Source organism: Vulpes vulpes, chromosome 13, assembly GCF_048418805.1.
Source record: "Vulpes vulpes isolate BD-2025 chromosome 13, VulVul3, whole genome shotgun sequence".
Taxonomy (NCBI): domain Eukaryota; kingdom Metazoa; phylum Chordata; class Mammalia; order Carnivora; family Canidae; genus Vulpes; species Vulpes vulpes.
Genome location: NC_132792.1, coordinates 134,779,121 through 134,797,012, shown reverse-complemented (window position 1 = coordinate 134,797,012; position 17,892 = coordinate 134,779,121). Strand labels below are relative to the sequence as shown.

Here is a 17,892-nt window from a genome sequence, read left to right as displayed (position 1 = left end):
CTAGCAAAAAGTAGTAAGCTGAATATTGGTTAGCAACCCTCTTGGGCATTTCCTGAGTGAAATTTGAAACTGACCCCCGTACGTGCATGGAGGGCAGGGAGAGATTATAAAGAAAGAGTCAGGCCACTGCAGGTTAGTAGGTAGCAGCTTTTATAAGCAAAAGAAACTTACATTCAAGGCTTATCTTGGGCAGCAGCAAGATGAAAGCATCCCTGCACCAATCTGCCTTCCATATCTTAAAAGTTTTTGTAGAGGCCTTAACTGGATCCAGTTACATATACCGTGCAGGTGTTCTGAACAGCACATCAATATTTCTTTTATCTTTTTTTAGGATTTTATTTATTTATTTATTTATTTATTTATTTATTTATTTATTTATTTGAGAGAATGAGAGAGAGAGAGAGACAGAGAGAGAGAGAGAGAAAGAGGCAGAGACACAGGCAGAGGGAGAAGTAGGCTCCATGCAGGGAGCCCAATGTGGGACTCCATCCCAGGATTCTGGAATCAGGCCCTGAACGGAGGGCGGACACTCAACACTGAGTTACCCAGGTGTCCCCACATCACAATTTCAGGGCTCTATCCTTGGAGCAGCCTCCAGGGGTGGAAAAGGCAAGTGAAACCCACATTCCAAGCACAGAGGAGGGGCTGAAGAGCCTCAGATCACCCAGATCCAAGTCATGGGTCAACCGCCAGTCATATCTCCTTGGTGATATCAAAGAAGTAGGAAAATATGCCCCATGGAGAGTACAAAAATAACAAGTAGAAACAGATTGAGTAATGATGCAGATGGCGGAATTAGTAGATAAAAACATTAAAGCAGCTATTGTAACTCTATTCTATATGTTCAAAAAATTAGAGAAAAGATTAAGATCAGGGTAGAAATTACTCTTATTAGCTTATGAGAGCCCATTGTTAAATAATCAGGAATTTTGCAAGCCAGTTGTAAACCCACTGGACATATATGGTAGATATAAAAGAGACCTAAATAAAATTTCTAGAGATGAAAAATACAGTATCTAAGGCAAAAATTCCACTGATGGAAGAAGATTAGCACTGCAGAAGAAAGTATTAGTGAACTTAAAGATGCAGCAATAGAAGCTATCCAAAATGAAACACATGAAGAGAAAGACCTTAGTCTTTCTTAATAAGTGAACAACATCAGTAAGCTGGGGAATGACTTCAAGTGGCTTAATATACAAGTCCCCAAAAGAGAGGGAGAAAGGAATAAAATTCGAAGAAATAATGGATGAAAAATTTCTGAATTTGATGAAGACTTTACAGTCACAGATTTCAAGAAGCTCAACATACCATGAGCCCAAGAAACACAAAACTACATCATGGCACATAAGAATCAAGTTCCTAAAAAGCAACAATAGACTATCTTAAAGGCAGCCAGAGGGGAAAAAGAGACACATTATATACAGAGAAACAAAAATAATAGTGACTTCTTTTCAGAAACAGTGCAAGCCAAAAGATGGTGGAGCAACATTGTTAAATTACTAAAAGGAAAGCTTAGAATTCTCAGTGAAAATATCTTTCAAAAGCAAAAGTGAAATAAAACTTTTTTTAAAAAAAGATTTTATTTATTCATGAGAGGCAGAGAGAGAGAGAGAGAGAGAGAGAGAGAGAGGCAGAGACACAGGCAGAGGGAGAAGCAGGCTCCATGCAGGGAGCCCGACGTGGGACTCGATTCCGGGTCTCCAGGATCACGCCCTGGACTGAAGGCGGCGCTAAGCCGCTGAGCCACCCAGGCTGCCCGAAATAAAAATTTCTTAAACATATTCAAGTTGAAAGAATTTATCACCAGCAGACCTGCACTATAAAAGAAAAAGTCAAAGGAAGTCAGGCAGAAAGGAACTGGTATCAAATGGAAATTTGGGTCTACACGAAGGAATGGAAAGCACTGTAATTGGTAAACATAGGGGAAAATATGACTTTTTCTTATTTTAAAATCTCTTTAAAAGATAACATTTAAAGCAAAAATGATAGGAATCTACTAGGGAGTTTATTTTTCTGCTCCTCCATTCTTTGTGTATGGCTTCTGCTCTTAGGATCACAACAAGTTGGCTACTAACATTCCAGCCATCACCTCCACATTTCAGGTAAAAAGAGGAAGAGGGCAAGGGATAAAGAGGTGCTCCTTTCAACCAGTCACCTCTCCCTCCAAGGAATTTTCCCAAAGTACAACTTGGTAACTTCCGCTTGTTTATATCTCAGTGGGCACTCTTAGAAACCTAGGATATGGGGATCCCTGGGTGGCGCAGCGGTTTGGCGCCTGCCTTTGGCCCAGGGCGCGATCCTGGAGACCCGGGATCGAGTCCCACGTCGGGCTCCCGGTGCATGGAGCCTGCTTCTCCCTCTGCCTGTGTCTCTGCCTCTCTCTCTCTCTCTATGACTATCATAAAAAAAAAAAAGAAACCTAGGATATGGGGCACCTGGGTGCCTCAGTCAGTCAAGAGTCTGTCTTAAGCTAAGTTCATGATCCCAGAGTCTTGGGATCAAGCCCAATGTTGGACTCTCGGCTCAGCAGGGAGCCTGCATCTCCCTCTCCCTCTGCCTGCCGCCCTGCCTGCTTGTGCTCTCTCTCTCTCATTCTCTGTCCAATAAATTAATAAAATCTTACAAAAAAAAAAAAAAAAAGAAGAAGCCCATGATATGAGGAAAAGTAGTCATTTAACTGGACACATTGCCATCTTGGATAAAAACAGTATTGTTACCAAGAACAAAGGATGGATACTGGTTGGGTTAGTACCAGTCACTATCACCCTACTCATAAGTTGTATTATCATAAAGCAATTAATTTGATTATATTTTCCATTATACTTAACTGTGAATAAGTGCCAATAAGTGCCAATAAGATTTTGTACTTAATTTTTAATAACAGCTTTATTGAAATATAATCTACATACCATAAAATTCATCCTTTTTTTTTGAAAGATTTTATTTATTTATTCATGGAACACACACACACAGAGGCAGAGACACAGGCAGAGAGAGAAGCAGGGAGCCCAATGTGGGACTCAATCTCGGGACTCCAGGATCACGCCCTGGGCTGAAGACAGGTGCTCAACCGCTGAGCCACCCAGGCATCCCAAAATTCATCCTTTTAAACTGTACAGGGTCACAGTTTAGTCAGCAGAGTCTGTCAGCAGAACATGTGATTCTTGATCTTGGGGTTATCAGTTCAAGCCCCATGTTGGGTGTGGCGCCTACTTAAAAAGAAAAAATGTAAAAAAACAAAGCAAAACAAAATTGAACTGTACAAGTCAGTGGTCTATATCTGCAGAGTTATACAACCATCATAACTATCTAATTTTAGAACATTTTTTATCACCCAAAAGAAATCTCTTACCCATTAGCAGTCACTCATCATTTCCCTGTCCCCCAAACCCCTGGCAACCGGTAGTCTATTTTCTGTCTATGGGTTTGCCTATTCTGGACATTTCATACAAATCAAACCATACAATATGTTTTTTGTGTTTGGCTTCTTTCACTCTGTATAATGTTTTAAAAGTTCATCCGTGTTGTAACATATATCAATATTTCATTCTTTTCTGTGGTTGAATAGTTCAATTGATTATTATGAATAATACCACTATGAACATTCATGTACAGATTTTTGTGTGGACATAGACTTTCAACTCTCTTGGGCATATGTCTGATATGAAAGGGAGAGAGAGAGAGAGAGAGAGAGAGAGAGAGAGAGTGTGTGTGTGTGTGTGAGTGTGCCTGAGCATGTGTGCGTCCCAGGGGAGGTGCAGAGAGAGGTGGAGAGAGAGAATCTTAAGTAGGCTCCACACCCAGCATAGAGCCTGGTGCAGGGCTTGATCTCATAACCCTGAGATCATGACCTGAGCCAAAATCAAGACTGGATGCTCAACCAACTAAGACACCCAGGCATCACTGTATTTATTCCTAAAATGTGATTTTTTGTGGAGTTTAATGATTCATGTTTATTAAAGCTAAATGTTGCGTCCTGAGAAGTGTTTTGTCTCATCCCAAAACTCAAGCATAGTTTGAGGCCATGGATACTTCAAAGAATATTCTTGTCCTGTTCCTTTCTTATTGGAGAGATAAAAAATGGTGATTATGGTTGTCTCATGGAGCATCCCAGTCATGGCTTTTTTTTTTCTTTTTTGTCCGACATATTCCTTCTCTTGTATTTTTGTGTTTCCTGTGCAAGAGCATCATTTTCATGTACCAAATTAAATTATGTTTTATATTTCCTTTTCCAGGCGTTTCCAAAACGTATACTGATATCATAAGAGGAGAATCAATGATCATTTGTGGCTTCACATCCATTTGTTTTGGAGTTTTTCGGAGCGACTTTCCCCACATTTCCATGTTTACTGGTAGGGGCATCTTTTCTATCTGCATATTTTCTTTCTTTCTTTCTTTCTTTCTTTCTTCCTTCCTTCCTTCCTTCCTTCCTTCCTTCCTTCCTTCCTTCCTTTCTTTCTTTCTTTCTCTTTCTTTCTTTCTTTTTTAAAAGATTTTATTTATCCATGAGAGACATAGAAAGAGAGGTAGAGATATAGGCAGAGGGAGGAGAAGCAGGCTCTATGCAATGAGTCTGATGTGGGACTCAATCCCAGGAATCCAGGATCACACCCTGAGCCAGAGGCAGATGCTCAAATGCTGAGCCAACCGGGCATCCCTATTTGCATATTTTCTAAAATAATTCTTGTATGATGCATTTCAATTCACACTGAAATTACAATACATTAAAGGGTGCCTGGCTGGCTTAGTCAGAGGGACATGTGACTCTTGATCTCTGGGTCGTGAGTTTACCCCCATGTTGGGTATATAGATTACTTAAATAAATTTTAAAAAATCTTTAAAAAATTAAAATAAAACACATTCAAAATGTCTTAACTTTACTGCTTTCTCTATAATTTACTTTTAGACCAATTAAAATAGCATATCAGATGATAAGAAAATAAACATCTATGTGTTTTCTTGGATAGTAAAGGGGAAAGAATATTAAATGATTTCATCTCTTTCCTTCAACCCCCATCCTCCAACCCCCCCAGACACACACACACATCAATCATCTGGCTCAGCGTAACTTCTTTCCTGGATCAACCTGGATCTCAATGAGTGGATACTAAGAATTGACTTGATCCTGAATTTGAGCTTGAGGGTGAAGCATTTCAGAATGCTTCAGAAAGTACTGGAAAGTCAGGTGCTAGAAGCGATTATAGATTCATGTGGTTAAAGTTCACTGGGATATCGAATATATTGCCTTGCTAGATTTCCAGATGTGGTACTAGTAGAAAAGAAAGGGGGACGGGGCAGAAATCACAGAATAAAAAGGGAAAAGGTGTCCTCCTGATCTGTTTATGTGATAGTTTTAGGAGAAGAGATGTGCTTAAAGGAGAAAGAAATATTGGTGGTAAAGAAGGATTTGCAGTGCTTTTTAGTGGGGAGCTATAGACATTTGGGGTGGGGCCATCTTTGTTATTTAGGACTACCCTTTGGCATTGCTTGATACCTGCTCACTACTGCCACTAGTGCCCTCAGTTATTGTGACTATAGAAAATTTCTCTTCTCCATTTCCCAAATGCCCCTGGGATGGGGGCAGGGGTCACAAATGGACTGAAGGTTGGTGGGGACCCTGAACATGATTTGCTTGGCCCTAACATACTTTGTAAAAAATATGAATTTGGATGTCTTTTGGTTGAGCATTCACCCTCCAGTGTGTCACAGATTTCACATTTATGCTCCCTGCCTGGCTTCTGAGGACATTTGAGTCTGTTGTCCCTGGATAAGTGAGCCTCAAACTGAAGACTGTAAGGGAAATACATTCCCAGAGTGTCTGTGTTGCTAGGCTTTCATGGGAAACTCCCACTTGCTGAAGAACAAAACCCCATTCAAAATCTCAAAAGCAAACCAAAGTGCATAGACCCAAATGCCCTCAATGAACTTCTTTTTTCATTTGTTTTCTTTTTTTAGAGTTCCATGTAATCTTGGGCGTTTGCTTGGACATCTTGGGAAGCATAATATGTGGATATTCATGTTCAAGAATCATTCAGTTTATATTGACTGACCTCTTTAGCAATACACTTACTAGCGTCATTCTTTGCATTTCAATGGTGTACATGACTTTCTACATTGGTAAGACAGAAACAAATACAAAAAATGTGGTCCTCGAAGTGAATTTTATGTATTTTTTTTTCCATTGATCCTGAATCCAGTTGCCTCTTCCCAACTGTTTCCTCCTTGTTGTGGTCCCTCTGTGCTTCCTGTCATATTATCCTGCCACTTCTGGCTCTTTTCTAGTCTCTTAACATTCCCTTAATTTCAAGTCCATGTCCCTTTCCTTTGTATTTCTTCTCTATGTAATTACTCTTTTATTCTTTTTGAACTCCACCCTTTGACCTTATATTTAGTCACTGGCAGTCTCCTGGAGGAATCAGCTCAATGCTAATTCCTCTTCTGACCCTTAGCAACTCATCTCTAAAATGAGATTGCTGGGAGAGATGCTTCAAAGGTCTTTCCAGCTCAACTATCTTTCATTCAATGGGTACCAGACTGAGGAGACTAGGAATGGCAGCCTTTATCAGCAGCTAGGAAACAGAAAGGGAGAGGGGGAAATCAGGTATACCTGTATCTGGAAGAGAAACAGGAGAGTGGAATAATCACAGGAGTCAGCGTGCCCCACAGTGGTAGACCAGCAATAATCACTTGCTAGTTTAGCAAGACTGGCAATGCAAGTTTTTACTGGCGTGAATGGGGTAACCAGTCCCCAAGAGCCATTGTAACTGCATTGAAACAGTCAAATCCTGCTTCTGCTCTCATGCCACACAATGGAGCAATTTCCATCTGTGGAAGACCTCTGGTATTAAGGGCTTCATTGCCCCTCATGTTATCTTCAGTTACCTAAAAGTGCTACTTCCTCTGGAGGTAAATTGCTACCCAGGAGTTGTGTACGGCTCCGAATCAGTAAAATTATGGACAGCATTCCCTGAAGGGTCGTTTCCATGATCCTTTTTCTTTTTTTCTCCCTGTGAACCTTTTATGGATGCTTTAAATGTCTGAAGAAAAAATTTTAAAAATTAATATTTCCATTTCTTCCACTAGATCATGAATTCCTTGAGGTGGAGGCTATCTTATTCAACTTTTTATTTATTCTCTTTTCTCTGTTCCCTCAGCCAAGCCCAGTACTTTCAGTATGCCTGAAAGTAATTTAATACACGTTGGTTGAATAAACTGATACTAGTTCCTGAAGAGCTGTGGAATTAGGCAGACTTGAATTCAAACCCTAGCTTCACAATTTATTAGCTTGCTCATCTTGGAATATTACTTATCCTCTCTAAGCTTCAGTTAGTTTCCTCATCAATAAAAGTGATGCAGTAACACCTAATTGATAGGGGTGTTGCTGGCACTAATGAGATAATGTGTGTTATGTGACTTGCTCATGCTGATGTGTGGGAGATAGCTCTTACCACTTTGCCAGAGCTGATTACACATATCTCTTTACAAGTCTATGCAAGTGGCATCATTTGAAATTGGTCATATTGGGAATATTTACACTGGAAATTGGCAGACTCTGTCCATCAGGGATTTTTTTTTAAGCCTCCAGAGAACTGGTTTTTAACATTTACCAGCTCACCACTGGACTCAAGTTAGGGCAGCCAACTTATGTTGATTCCTTTCCACTTTCTGAGGTGCTTCCAGTCAGTGCTTAGGAGGCCTGGAGTAGATTCTCCCTTTTAGTCTCAGAAGGAATCACTGCTGAAGGAGACTTGATATTAGACTTCTAGCCTCCACAACTCTGAGATCATAAAATTCATGTTGTTTAAGATAGTTTGTGTTACCCTGTTATAGCAGCCCCGGAGACTTCTCTCTCCTCCATTGCACTTTCCTGGGCTTCAGGGATTAAAAATCCCCTTTGGGCAGTCCTTTACTCTTATATTTAATAAGTTCCTGACAGCAGAAGTCAGTAACAGACATGTTATCAGAAGTTCCATTGCCAAACATAGATGAAATTCTAATCCACACATTCTCCAATGTTACATTTCTGTAATGTTAACCTAATTTTTTTTTACTTCACTAATGAACACTCAGTCAATTGGCTTACATCCAGGGAATATCTGATTAAAGTTAGATCGGGGTGTCACCTCTTTTAGCACATGCAGTAATTTCCATTTTTGTCTCAATTGTGTTCAATTCATGAAACCTGGACCTTGAGAAATCATTTGCACATTCATGCTTTTTCATGAATTAAAGCAAAAACAAAACAAAAAAAGGTGTAGGCATTTCCTCACAAAGGACACAATGCTTCTGGAACATTGTTGGTTGACAGGTAGTATAGTTGAAAATATTAATATATTGGCCCAAGGAAGAAAATTTGACTTAGGGTACAAAAGGCACTTGAAGAGTAAATGTATAATTCATGAGACATGGTGGGCTTTATAAAAGTGTAGTTCAGAGGTATACCAAGAGAGGTGCTTATACGAACATGAGGAATATTTTATCAAGTGACATTACTCAGAATTTCTGGGGAATGAAAATAACAAAGAGCAGACAACTTTGTTAGTCTTATTGTTTTAAAAATCTCTACAATGTAAGCCTTTATTGCCTGTACCAATTCTGATTGTTCACTGTCCTTCACCATTGTCATTGGTGTAGGTGATAAATGTCAAAGGCCTTCTGTCATTACCTGAATATATTTTAGTAAGAAAACATCCAGTCTTGAATCCTCTTGCTTTAATGGAAAAAAAAATCCCTTTGATTCTATTAGGAAGACCTTCACTTTTTCTAAACCAGAGAGAGGATGAGAGAGACAAAGATTGAGAGAGCCACTTGTATACAGCATCAATATTCTGTGATGGTTTTTTTCCCATTGAGTCAGAAAAACTGTACAAGTCTATTTTTAACAAATCAGGTTTATGCTGATGAAAATCGCTTCCTTTATTACGTGGTCCATGACTTCCCCCCCTTCAGAACATTTAAAATACAACTGAATATAATAGCATTTGTAATTTTGTAAAAACGCTGTCTAATTATAAAAGTAATACATATGGATTGTAGCATTTTGGAAATATCTAAAAAGTCAAAGAAGAAAAAAAATCACCAATAATTGTGTTATAAATTAAACCATGGGTACATTTTGGTATATTTCCTCAACTTCTAAAATAATTCATATAAATATACTACATATGTTAATGTGTGCATTCATACCATGTAATCCTATAACATTGGATTATACTAAATAAGATGACATGAGTTTTAAATGAAGTTATTTACTGGTTTCCTCATAGCAGACATTTCTAAGTACTGTCTATTACTGAAAAAGACTATGATGAGCTTTAAAATCCAGTAATACTAATTATAGGGAAGTGGAAATAAGATTTCAAGAGACAGTTTCCCTATTATCGCAGTTACCAGCACTACTGGTTTTACTATCATTGGTTATTTATATTAAATTCAGTTAGATAAGTAGGTAAAAAGAAATCTAAAATGGACTTCAGTGATTAGATAAACTGGGGTGTCTGGATGGCTCAGTCAGTTAAGCATCTGCCTTCAGTTTGGGCCATGGTCTCAGCGTCCAGGGATCAAGCCTCACTTCATTCAGTCTCCCTGCTCAGCGAGGAGCCTGCCTCTTCTTCTCCCTCTCCCTCTGCCTGCTGCTCCCCTTGCTTGTGTTCTCTCTCTGTCAAATAAATAAATAAAATCTTTAAAAAAAGTGATTAGATAAACCAAGAAATAATAAAATTCTCTTCAAATAAACAGTATTAATTTGCTAAGCACTAAAGTGAATGTATAAAAACAATGGCATAGTAGTAGTGATTATATCCTGTATTCTTTGTTTTAAAAGTATGCCAAAGCACTTTTCATGTTATTTAATCTATTATGAATGACAACTCTGTGGGGTATTATTCTTTTACACCCATTTTACAGATGCAAGGATACTAATAGAGAAAAGGGAGGTCACCGTCCCAGAGCAGCCAGCTCTGCCTTACACTGCCAAAGCACTTAAAATTTCAGTTTCTACTATTTATTAGACACACATTTGTTGACATACTATCTGTGGCTGCTTTTGCACTACAATAGCTGAGTTGAGTAGTTGTGACAGGGACTATGTGGCCCACAAAGACTAAATATTTACTATATGATCCTTTACAGAAAAAATCTGACCATGATCTACAGCACTAGCCAATTCCTTGAAGCAACTTTCCAAGAAATGTGACTCTTAAGTTTCTCACCAATTCTTTGCTCAAGATTAAGTAACTCAGTGTGCATATTCGAATGCAACTAATTTTATTCATTTTTTTTTCTCCCCAGGGGAATCTTTTGGAATGTCAGGAATGATTGCGTTAGTCACTGTAGGACTGAATTTAGATTCCTTAAGCTTTAAACCGAGGATTGAGTTAACAATTACTAAGTAAGTCTCCTATTGTGTACTTGGTATAGATATCTTAAAAGGTTAGTGCCTAAGTGGTTCTGCCTTCTTGGACACATAAGACTCCCCTTTTATAACATTTTTCTGCCTTTTATTTTTGAATTTTATTACCAGTTATATTTGAAAGAACTTAAGGTACCAAAAATTGTTGACATCAATTGATGTTCTTGTTATGAATAATGTATCTATGGTTCAGAGTTTGTGGTCTTTTTATACATAACTCTTGACGAAAATTTACTTTGGACTGTGGGAAATTAAAAAAAATACTTCATTCTTTTGTTTCCTTCATGATGTCCATGAATGACAGCATTCATGGGAGCTGGAAAAGAAAAGTAGCAGAAAGATGCGATGCTAGCAAAATTCTTACCTGTCCTTTACACTTGGTAATGCAAGGTGTCATACTAATCTCTCTGGATGGAGGGAAACCCCTGTGTCTTCCCTGATTAATGAATTAGACTTTCTCTGAGAGACTGTGCTAAATTATGGGATTGTTTCAGAATTATTTCACAACAGGTCATAGCCCACTGTAGATCAAACGAAAGCAAATGTTAAAATTAGAAAAATAAGCCATAATCCTGAGTTTTCCCATAAGATTCCTTTTTTTTTTTTTTTAAACATGGAGGACTATCCATTGTTCTGAAATTATGTCCTGCCTTCTTTTTGGTGTTTAATTTTTTTTTCTTTAATGAAATCCCAGTAATAGAAAATGGTACTTAAAAAAATAACTTCTTTTGGCAAAATAAAAAATTGGCACCTATAACTTCTAATTTTGTATCTATGTGAATATGACACTTAACTGGTTTTTAGAATCAGAAGCTTGGAAATAGATAGTTCATAGAACATATACTTTTTGTCTGAATTTGGACGATTTCCTGTGCTCAGTCATGCTGTCTGTCAGCATCATTATAAATCCTCCCACTTGCTGAAGAACAAAACCCCATTCTCTTCTCCATTTCCCAAATGCCCCTGGGATGGGGGCAGGGGTCACAAATGGACTGAAGGTTGGTGGGGACCCTGAACATGATTTGCTTGGCCCTAACATACTTTGTAAAAAATATGAATTTGGATGTCTTTTGGTTGAGCATTCACCCTCCAGTGTGTCACAGATTTCACATTTATGCTCCCTGCCTGTCCTTTTTTAATGTCACCTGTGGCCTGGACATTGTATCTTAGGTTTGGGCCTACATGAATAAGTCCCTTCTCAGATGGCACACACTGTTAAGTAGTGGGCATGTTTATGTATGAAACTAAGTGTGAATCATTATATATTTATTGGGATCCTACTATATGTAGGACATTTTTTTTAGGTCTTATGGAGACATTTGAAAAAGTATTTTACTTAGTCTATCATTTCTGAATTTCAGAAAACTAAGCATTGGGGCTTGAAGTCCCCGTTATATCCTTCCTTTCTCTGAGTTCTGAATCTAATCAATAAAGAGATGGGAATCAGACATTCAAACCATCTATTCAATAGGGGTAATGCTGTGTCAGAGAGCATGGTTTCCCTCTGAAGCCAAAATGAGGCTTCCTAATGCTTCTTTCCAAATAGATCTTGAGACCAATCTATAGGGAGGCTGGTTTGTGGAACAAGCACACTCAGCTAGTTAGCTGAAAGGGAAAGTCCCAGTGGAGAGGCCCAAGAGGAGGCAGGACTTGCAATCTGCTTGTAGAAATCAAACCTGGCCGGGTGCAAGCATATTACCACATGGAACCAGAACAGCCCTGAGCCCTAACCACTATGTTCTGGTCTACTCAGTAAGGATCTTTGGTGGCGGGGCTATGTGTATAGATATTTAGAAAGCAATATGGGTGATTCTAATTCACTTGTCTGCCTAACAAACCATGGTGGTATAGACAACTGACACTATAGGAGTTCACTTCCACTGAGAGTATTTAGGATGGTTTCATGAACAACACAGGATTAGAGTTAGCCTTACAAGATCTTTAGGAATTCAGTAGATGGGAAAACAGAGAGGAGGGACTTTCAAGGTAAGGGACTTTCAAGCAAATCATGAAGGGAGAAATCCTGCATTGAGGTGATCCACCAGCCAGGGGAGGAGGTAGAGGCCCTTATTTCTCTGCCTTGCTCTTACTATTCTCCTATGAGAGGCAGCCCACCGCCATCAGGTGATGAGGGTATTGGAGAATATGGAGCCGGGTGTATTCTAGTTCCAACAAAATACTTCTGAATGTTAATAGTAACAGTATTAGAGGCAAGGACCTCTGCTTGACAAGAATGACTGATATGTGATACATACTTTTTATTTATTTATTTATTTATTTATTTATTTATTTATTTATTTTTGATACATCTATGTGAAAAGGCAACTATTTAAAAAACACATTGCTTAAAATGTGATTTATTTTCCATTCATCCTAGGTTCCTAATAATGTTTTCGTCTGTATACCAACAGTTAATATATACTTTCTTTGGCATTGTAATTGGATGTGGAGAAACCAAGTATTTAAGATTTCACACTGTGGTTTTCATGCTCATCTTATTTGCAACAGTGAATTTTGTAAGGTAGGAATTATATTTTTAAGTTTGCTTCTGGACCTAGGTTCTTAAGCCTAGGATTAGAATTGGGAAGCAGTATATTATAGCAAGAAGAGCTCTGGGTATGGAGTCAGAAAACCTGTGTTGTTGTCAACGTCCTGACAAATGCTTGCTGAGCGATTGGGGAAATCTGTTTACTCTTCAGTTTCATGTAGAAAATGAGAAGGGGCAAGAACGGCAGCAGCAGCATCATGACCCATGAGCTCGATAGAAATGCACACTCACGGGCTCATCCCCATGTACTGAATTGCATCTCTGGAGATGAGATCCAGGAAACTGTTTTAACATGTTTGTTAAAGTTTGAGCAACACTGGAGTGGATTAATGGCTCCTAACATTTTTGTAAACTTTCATCCTCATTTGTTATCTCATAGCTATGGTATAACCATATTATTGAGCATCTACCATGTACATTATACTATTAATACAAATACAGCGCTGTGAAGAGGTGTTAATTGCATCATTTCACAGATGGAGCCCAGGCAGGTTAAAAGCTTGCCTAGAGTTACCCAATTTGAAGGGCAGAATGTATAGTGTTAATGATAATTCCTTATATTTGTATAAAACGTTTAATATTGTTTTTAAGATTTGAGTATTATATGCAAAAGTTAGACAGCAGATTTAGTTTGTTCCAGAAAGTTCGAACTTATCAATAAACTGATTATTTTCTCTTCCCTGAAAAAAATTTTATATGAAATTTAGTTTTCTACCATGAAAACATTGATACATCAGATATGATTTTTTTTATAAAAGGTTTTTTTCTCTACAGGTTGCTTACTATTGTGTTAGTGAGCCCTCTTCTGATGCATGCGAATTATGAATATAATTGGAGATGGGGAATTGTTATAGCATGGTCTGGAATTAAAGGAATTTTTAGCTTACTCTTGGCTCCTGATATTCATAATTTGGCTGACCAAAAAGTAGAGTCACCGCAATTGGTAGGAAAAATCGTATCTCATAATTATTCATACTTATTTATTTTGTAGTATTTGTCATAATACCGAGTGATAAAGTTAACCATTTTTTTTAAAATGTCAATTTTATTTAAATTTAAATTTCAGTTAGTTAACATACAGTGTTATATTAGTTTCAAGTGTACAATTTAGTGACTTAATACCTACACACAACAGTTATCATCAAGAGTGCCCTACTTAATCCCCTATCACCTATTTCTTTTTTTTTGCATATTTTTATTTTTATTTATTTATTTTTTTAAATTAATTTTTATTGGTGTTCAATTTACCAACATACAGAAAAACACCCAGTACTCATCCCGTCAAGTGTCCACCTCAGTGCCCGTCACCCATTCCCCTCCAACACCCGCCCTCCTCCCCTTCCACCATCCCTAGTTCGTTTCCCCGAGTTAGGAGTCTTTATGTTCTGTCTCCCTTCCTGATATTTCCCAACATTTCTTTTCCCTTCCTTTATATTCCCTTTCACTATTATTCATATTCCCCAAATGAATGAGAACATACACTGTTTGTCCTTCTCCGATTGACTTATTTCACTCAGCATAATACCCTCCAGTTCCATCCACATTGATGCAAATGGTGGGTATTTGTCGTTTCTAATGGCTGAGTAATATTCCATTGTATACATAAACCACATCTTCTTTATCCATTCATCTTTCGATGGACACCGAGGCTCCTTCCACAGTTTGGCTATTGTGGCCATTGCTGATAGAAACATCGGGGTGCAGGTGTCCCGACGTTTCATTGCATCTGAATCTTTGGGGTAAATCCCCAGCAGTGCAATTGCTGGGTCGTAGGGCAGGTCTATTTTTAACTCTTTGAGGAACCTCCACACAGTTTTCCATAGTGGCTGCACCAGTTCACATTCCCACCAACAGTGTAAGAGGGTTCCCCTTTCTCCGCATCCTCTCCAACATTTGTTGTTTCCTGCCTTGTTAATTTTCCCCATTCTCACTGGTGTGAGGTGGTATCTCATTGTGGTTTTGATTTGTATTTCCCTGATGGCAAGTGGTGCAGAGCATTTTCTCGTGTGCATGTTGGCCATGTCCATGTCTTCCTCTGTGAGATTTCTCTTCATGACTTTTGCCCATTTCATGATTGGATTGTTTGTTTCTTTGGTGTTGAGTTTAATAAGTTCTTTATAGATTTTGGAAACTAGCCCTTTATCTGATATGTCGTTTGCAAATATCTTCTCCCATTCTATAGGTTGTCTTTTGGTTTTTTTGACTGTATCCTTTGCTGTGCAAAAGCTTCTTATCTTGATGAAGTCCCAATAGTTCATTTTTGCTTTTGTTTCTTTTGCCTTTGTGGATGTATCTTGCAAGAAGTTACTGTGGCCAAGTTCAAAAAGGGTGTTGCCTGTGTTCTCCTCTAGGATTTTGATGGACTCTTGTCTCACATTTAGATCTCTCATCCATTTTGAGTTTATCTTTGTGTATGGTGAAAGAGAGTGGTCCAGTTTCATTCTTCTGCATGTGGATGTCCAATTTTCCCAACACCATTTATTGAAGAGACTGTCTTTCTTCCAATGGATAGTCTTTCCTCCTTTATCGAATATTAGATGACCATACATTTCAGGGTCCACTTCTGGGTTCTCTATTCTGTTCCACTGATCTATGTGTCTGTTTTTGTGCCAGTACCACACTGTCTTGATGACCACAGCTTTGTAGTACAACCTGAAATCTAGCATTGTGATGCCCCCAGCTATGGTTTTCTTTTTTAAAATTCCCCTGGCTATTCGGGGTCTTTTCTGATTCCACACAAATCTTAAAATAATTTGTTCTAACTCTCTGAAGAAAGTCCATGGTATTTTGATAGGGATTGCATTAAATGTGTAAATTGCCCTGGGTAACATTGACATTTTTACAATATTAATTCTGCCAATCCATGAGCATGGAATATTTTTCCATCTCTTTGTGTCTTCCTCAATTTCTTTCAGAAGTGTTCTATAGTTTTTAGGGTATAGATCTTTTACCTCTTTGGTTAGGTTTATTCCTAGGTATCTTATGCTTTTGGGTGCAATTGTAAATGGGATTGACTCCTTAATTTCTCTTTCTTCAGTCTCATTGTTAGTGTATAGAAATGCCATTGATTTCTGGGCATTGATTTTGTATCCTGCCACGCTACCAAGTTGCTGTATGAGTTCTAGCAATCTTGGGGTGGAGGCTTTTGGGTTTTCTATGTAGAGTATCATGTCATCGGCAAAGAGGGAGAGTTTGACTTCTTCTTTGCCAATTTGAATGCCTTTAATATCTTTTTGTTGTCTGATTGCTGAGGCGAGGACTTCCAGAACTATGTTGAACAGCAGTGGTGAGAGTGGACATCCCTGTCTTGTTCCTGATCTTAGGGGAAAGGCTCCCAGTGCTTCCCCATTGAGAATGATATTTGCTGTGGGCTTTTCGTAGATGGCTTTTAAGATGTCGAGGAAAGTTCCCTCTATCCCAACACTCTGAAGGGTTTTGATCAGGAATGGATGCTGTATTTTGTCAAATGCTTTCTCTGCATCTAATGAGAGGATCATATGGTTCTTGGTTTTTCTCTTGCTGATATGATGAATCACATTGATGGTTTTACGAGTGTTGAACCAGCCTTGTGTCCTGGAGATAAATCCTACTTGGCCATGGTGAATAATTTTCTTAATGTGTTGTTGGATCCTATTGGCTAGTATCTTGTTGAGAATTTTTGCATTCATGTTCATCAGGGATATTGGTCTGTAATTCTCCTTTTTGGTGGGGTCTTTGTCTGGTTTCGGAATTAAGGTGATGCTGGCCTCATAGAACGAATTTGGAAGTACTCCATCTCTTTCTATCTTTCCAAACAGCTTTAGTAGAATAGGTATGATTTCTTCTTTAAACGTTTGATAGAATTCCCCTGGGAAGCCCTCTGGCCCTGGACTCTTGTGTCTCGGGAGGTTTTTGATGACTGCTTCAATTTCCTCCCTGGTTATTGGCCTGTTCAGGTTTTCTATTTCTTCCTGTTCCAGTTTTGGTAGTTTGTGGCTTTCCAGGAATGCGTCCATTTCTTCTAGATTTCCTAATTTATTGGCGTACAGCTGTTCATAATATGTTTTTAAAATCGTTTGTATTTCCTTGGTGTTGGTAGTGATCTCTCCTTTCTCATTCATGATTTTATTAATTTGAGTCTTCTCTCTCTTCTTTTTAATAAGGTTGGCTAATAGTTTATCTATCTTATTAATTCTTTCAAAGAACCAACTCCTGGTTCTGTTGATCTGTTCCACAGTTCTTTTGGTCTCAATATCATTTAGTTCTGCTCGAATTTTAATTAACTGTCTTCTTCTGCTGGGGGTGGGGTCTATTTGTTGCTTTTTCTCTAGTTCCTTTATGTGTAAGGTGAGCTTTTGAATTTGAGTTCTTTCCAGTTTTTGAATGGATGCTTGTATTGCGATGTATTTCCCCCTCAGGACTGCTTTTGCTGCATCCCAAAGATTTTGAACGGTTGTATCTTCATTCTCATTAGTTTCCATGAATCTTCTCAATTCTTCCTTAATTTCCTGGTTGACCTTTTCATCTTTTAGCAGGATGGTCCTTAACCTCCACGTGTTTGTGGTCCTTCCAAACTTCTTGTTGTGATTAAGTTCTAATTTCAAGGCATTATGGTCTGAGAATATACAGGGGACTATCCCGATGTTTTGGTATCGGTTCAGACCCGATTTGTGACCCAGTATGTGGTCTATTCTGGAGAAAGTTCCATGTGCACTTGAGAAGAATGTGTATTCAGTTGAGTTTGGATGTAAAGTTCTGTAGATATCTGTGAAATCCATCTGGTCCAGTGTATCATTTAAAGCTCTCGTTTCTTTGGATATGTTGTGCTTAGAAGACCTATCTAGTATAGAAAGAGCTAGATTGAAGTCACCAAGTATAAGTGTATTATTATCAAGGTATTTCTTCAGTTTGGTTATTAATTGGTTTAAATATTTGGCAGCTCCCGCATTCGGGG

The 17,892-nt window shown here is 38.4% G+C and overlaps 1 protein-coding gene across 1 annotated transcript in view; it reads left to right on the top strand.

The window, feature by feature from the left end:
* SLC9C2 (solute carrier family 9 member C2 (putative)) overlaps positions 1-17,892 on the top strand; it is a 98,515-nt gene that overhangs the window by 20,665 nt on the left and 59,958 nt on the right. Inside the window, exons 5-9 of the mRNA XM_026001276.2 lie at positions 4,236-4,352; positions 5,956-6,117; positions 10,291-10,390; positions 12,789-12,932; positions 13,734-13,902. Of these exons, the coding sequence (XP_025857061.1) occupies positions 4,236-4,352; positions 5,956-6,117; positions 10,291-10,390; positions 12,789-12,932; positions 13,734-13,902 (692 nt within the window). The remainder of the gene's footprint in view (positions 1-4,235; positions 4,353-5,955; positions 6,118-10,290; positions 10,391-12,788; positions 12,933-13,733; positions 13,903-17,892) is intronic.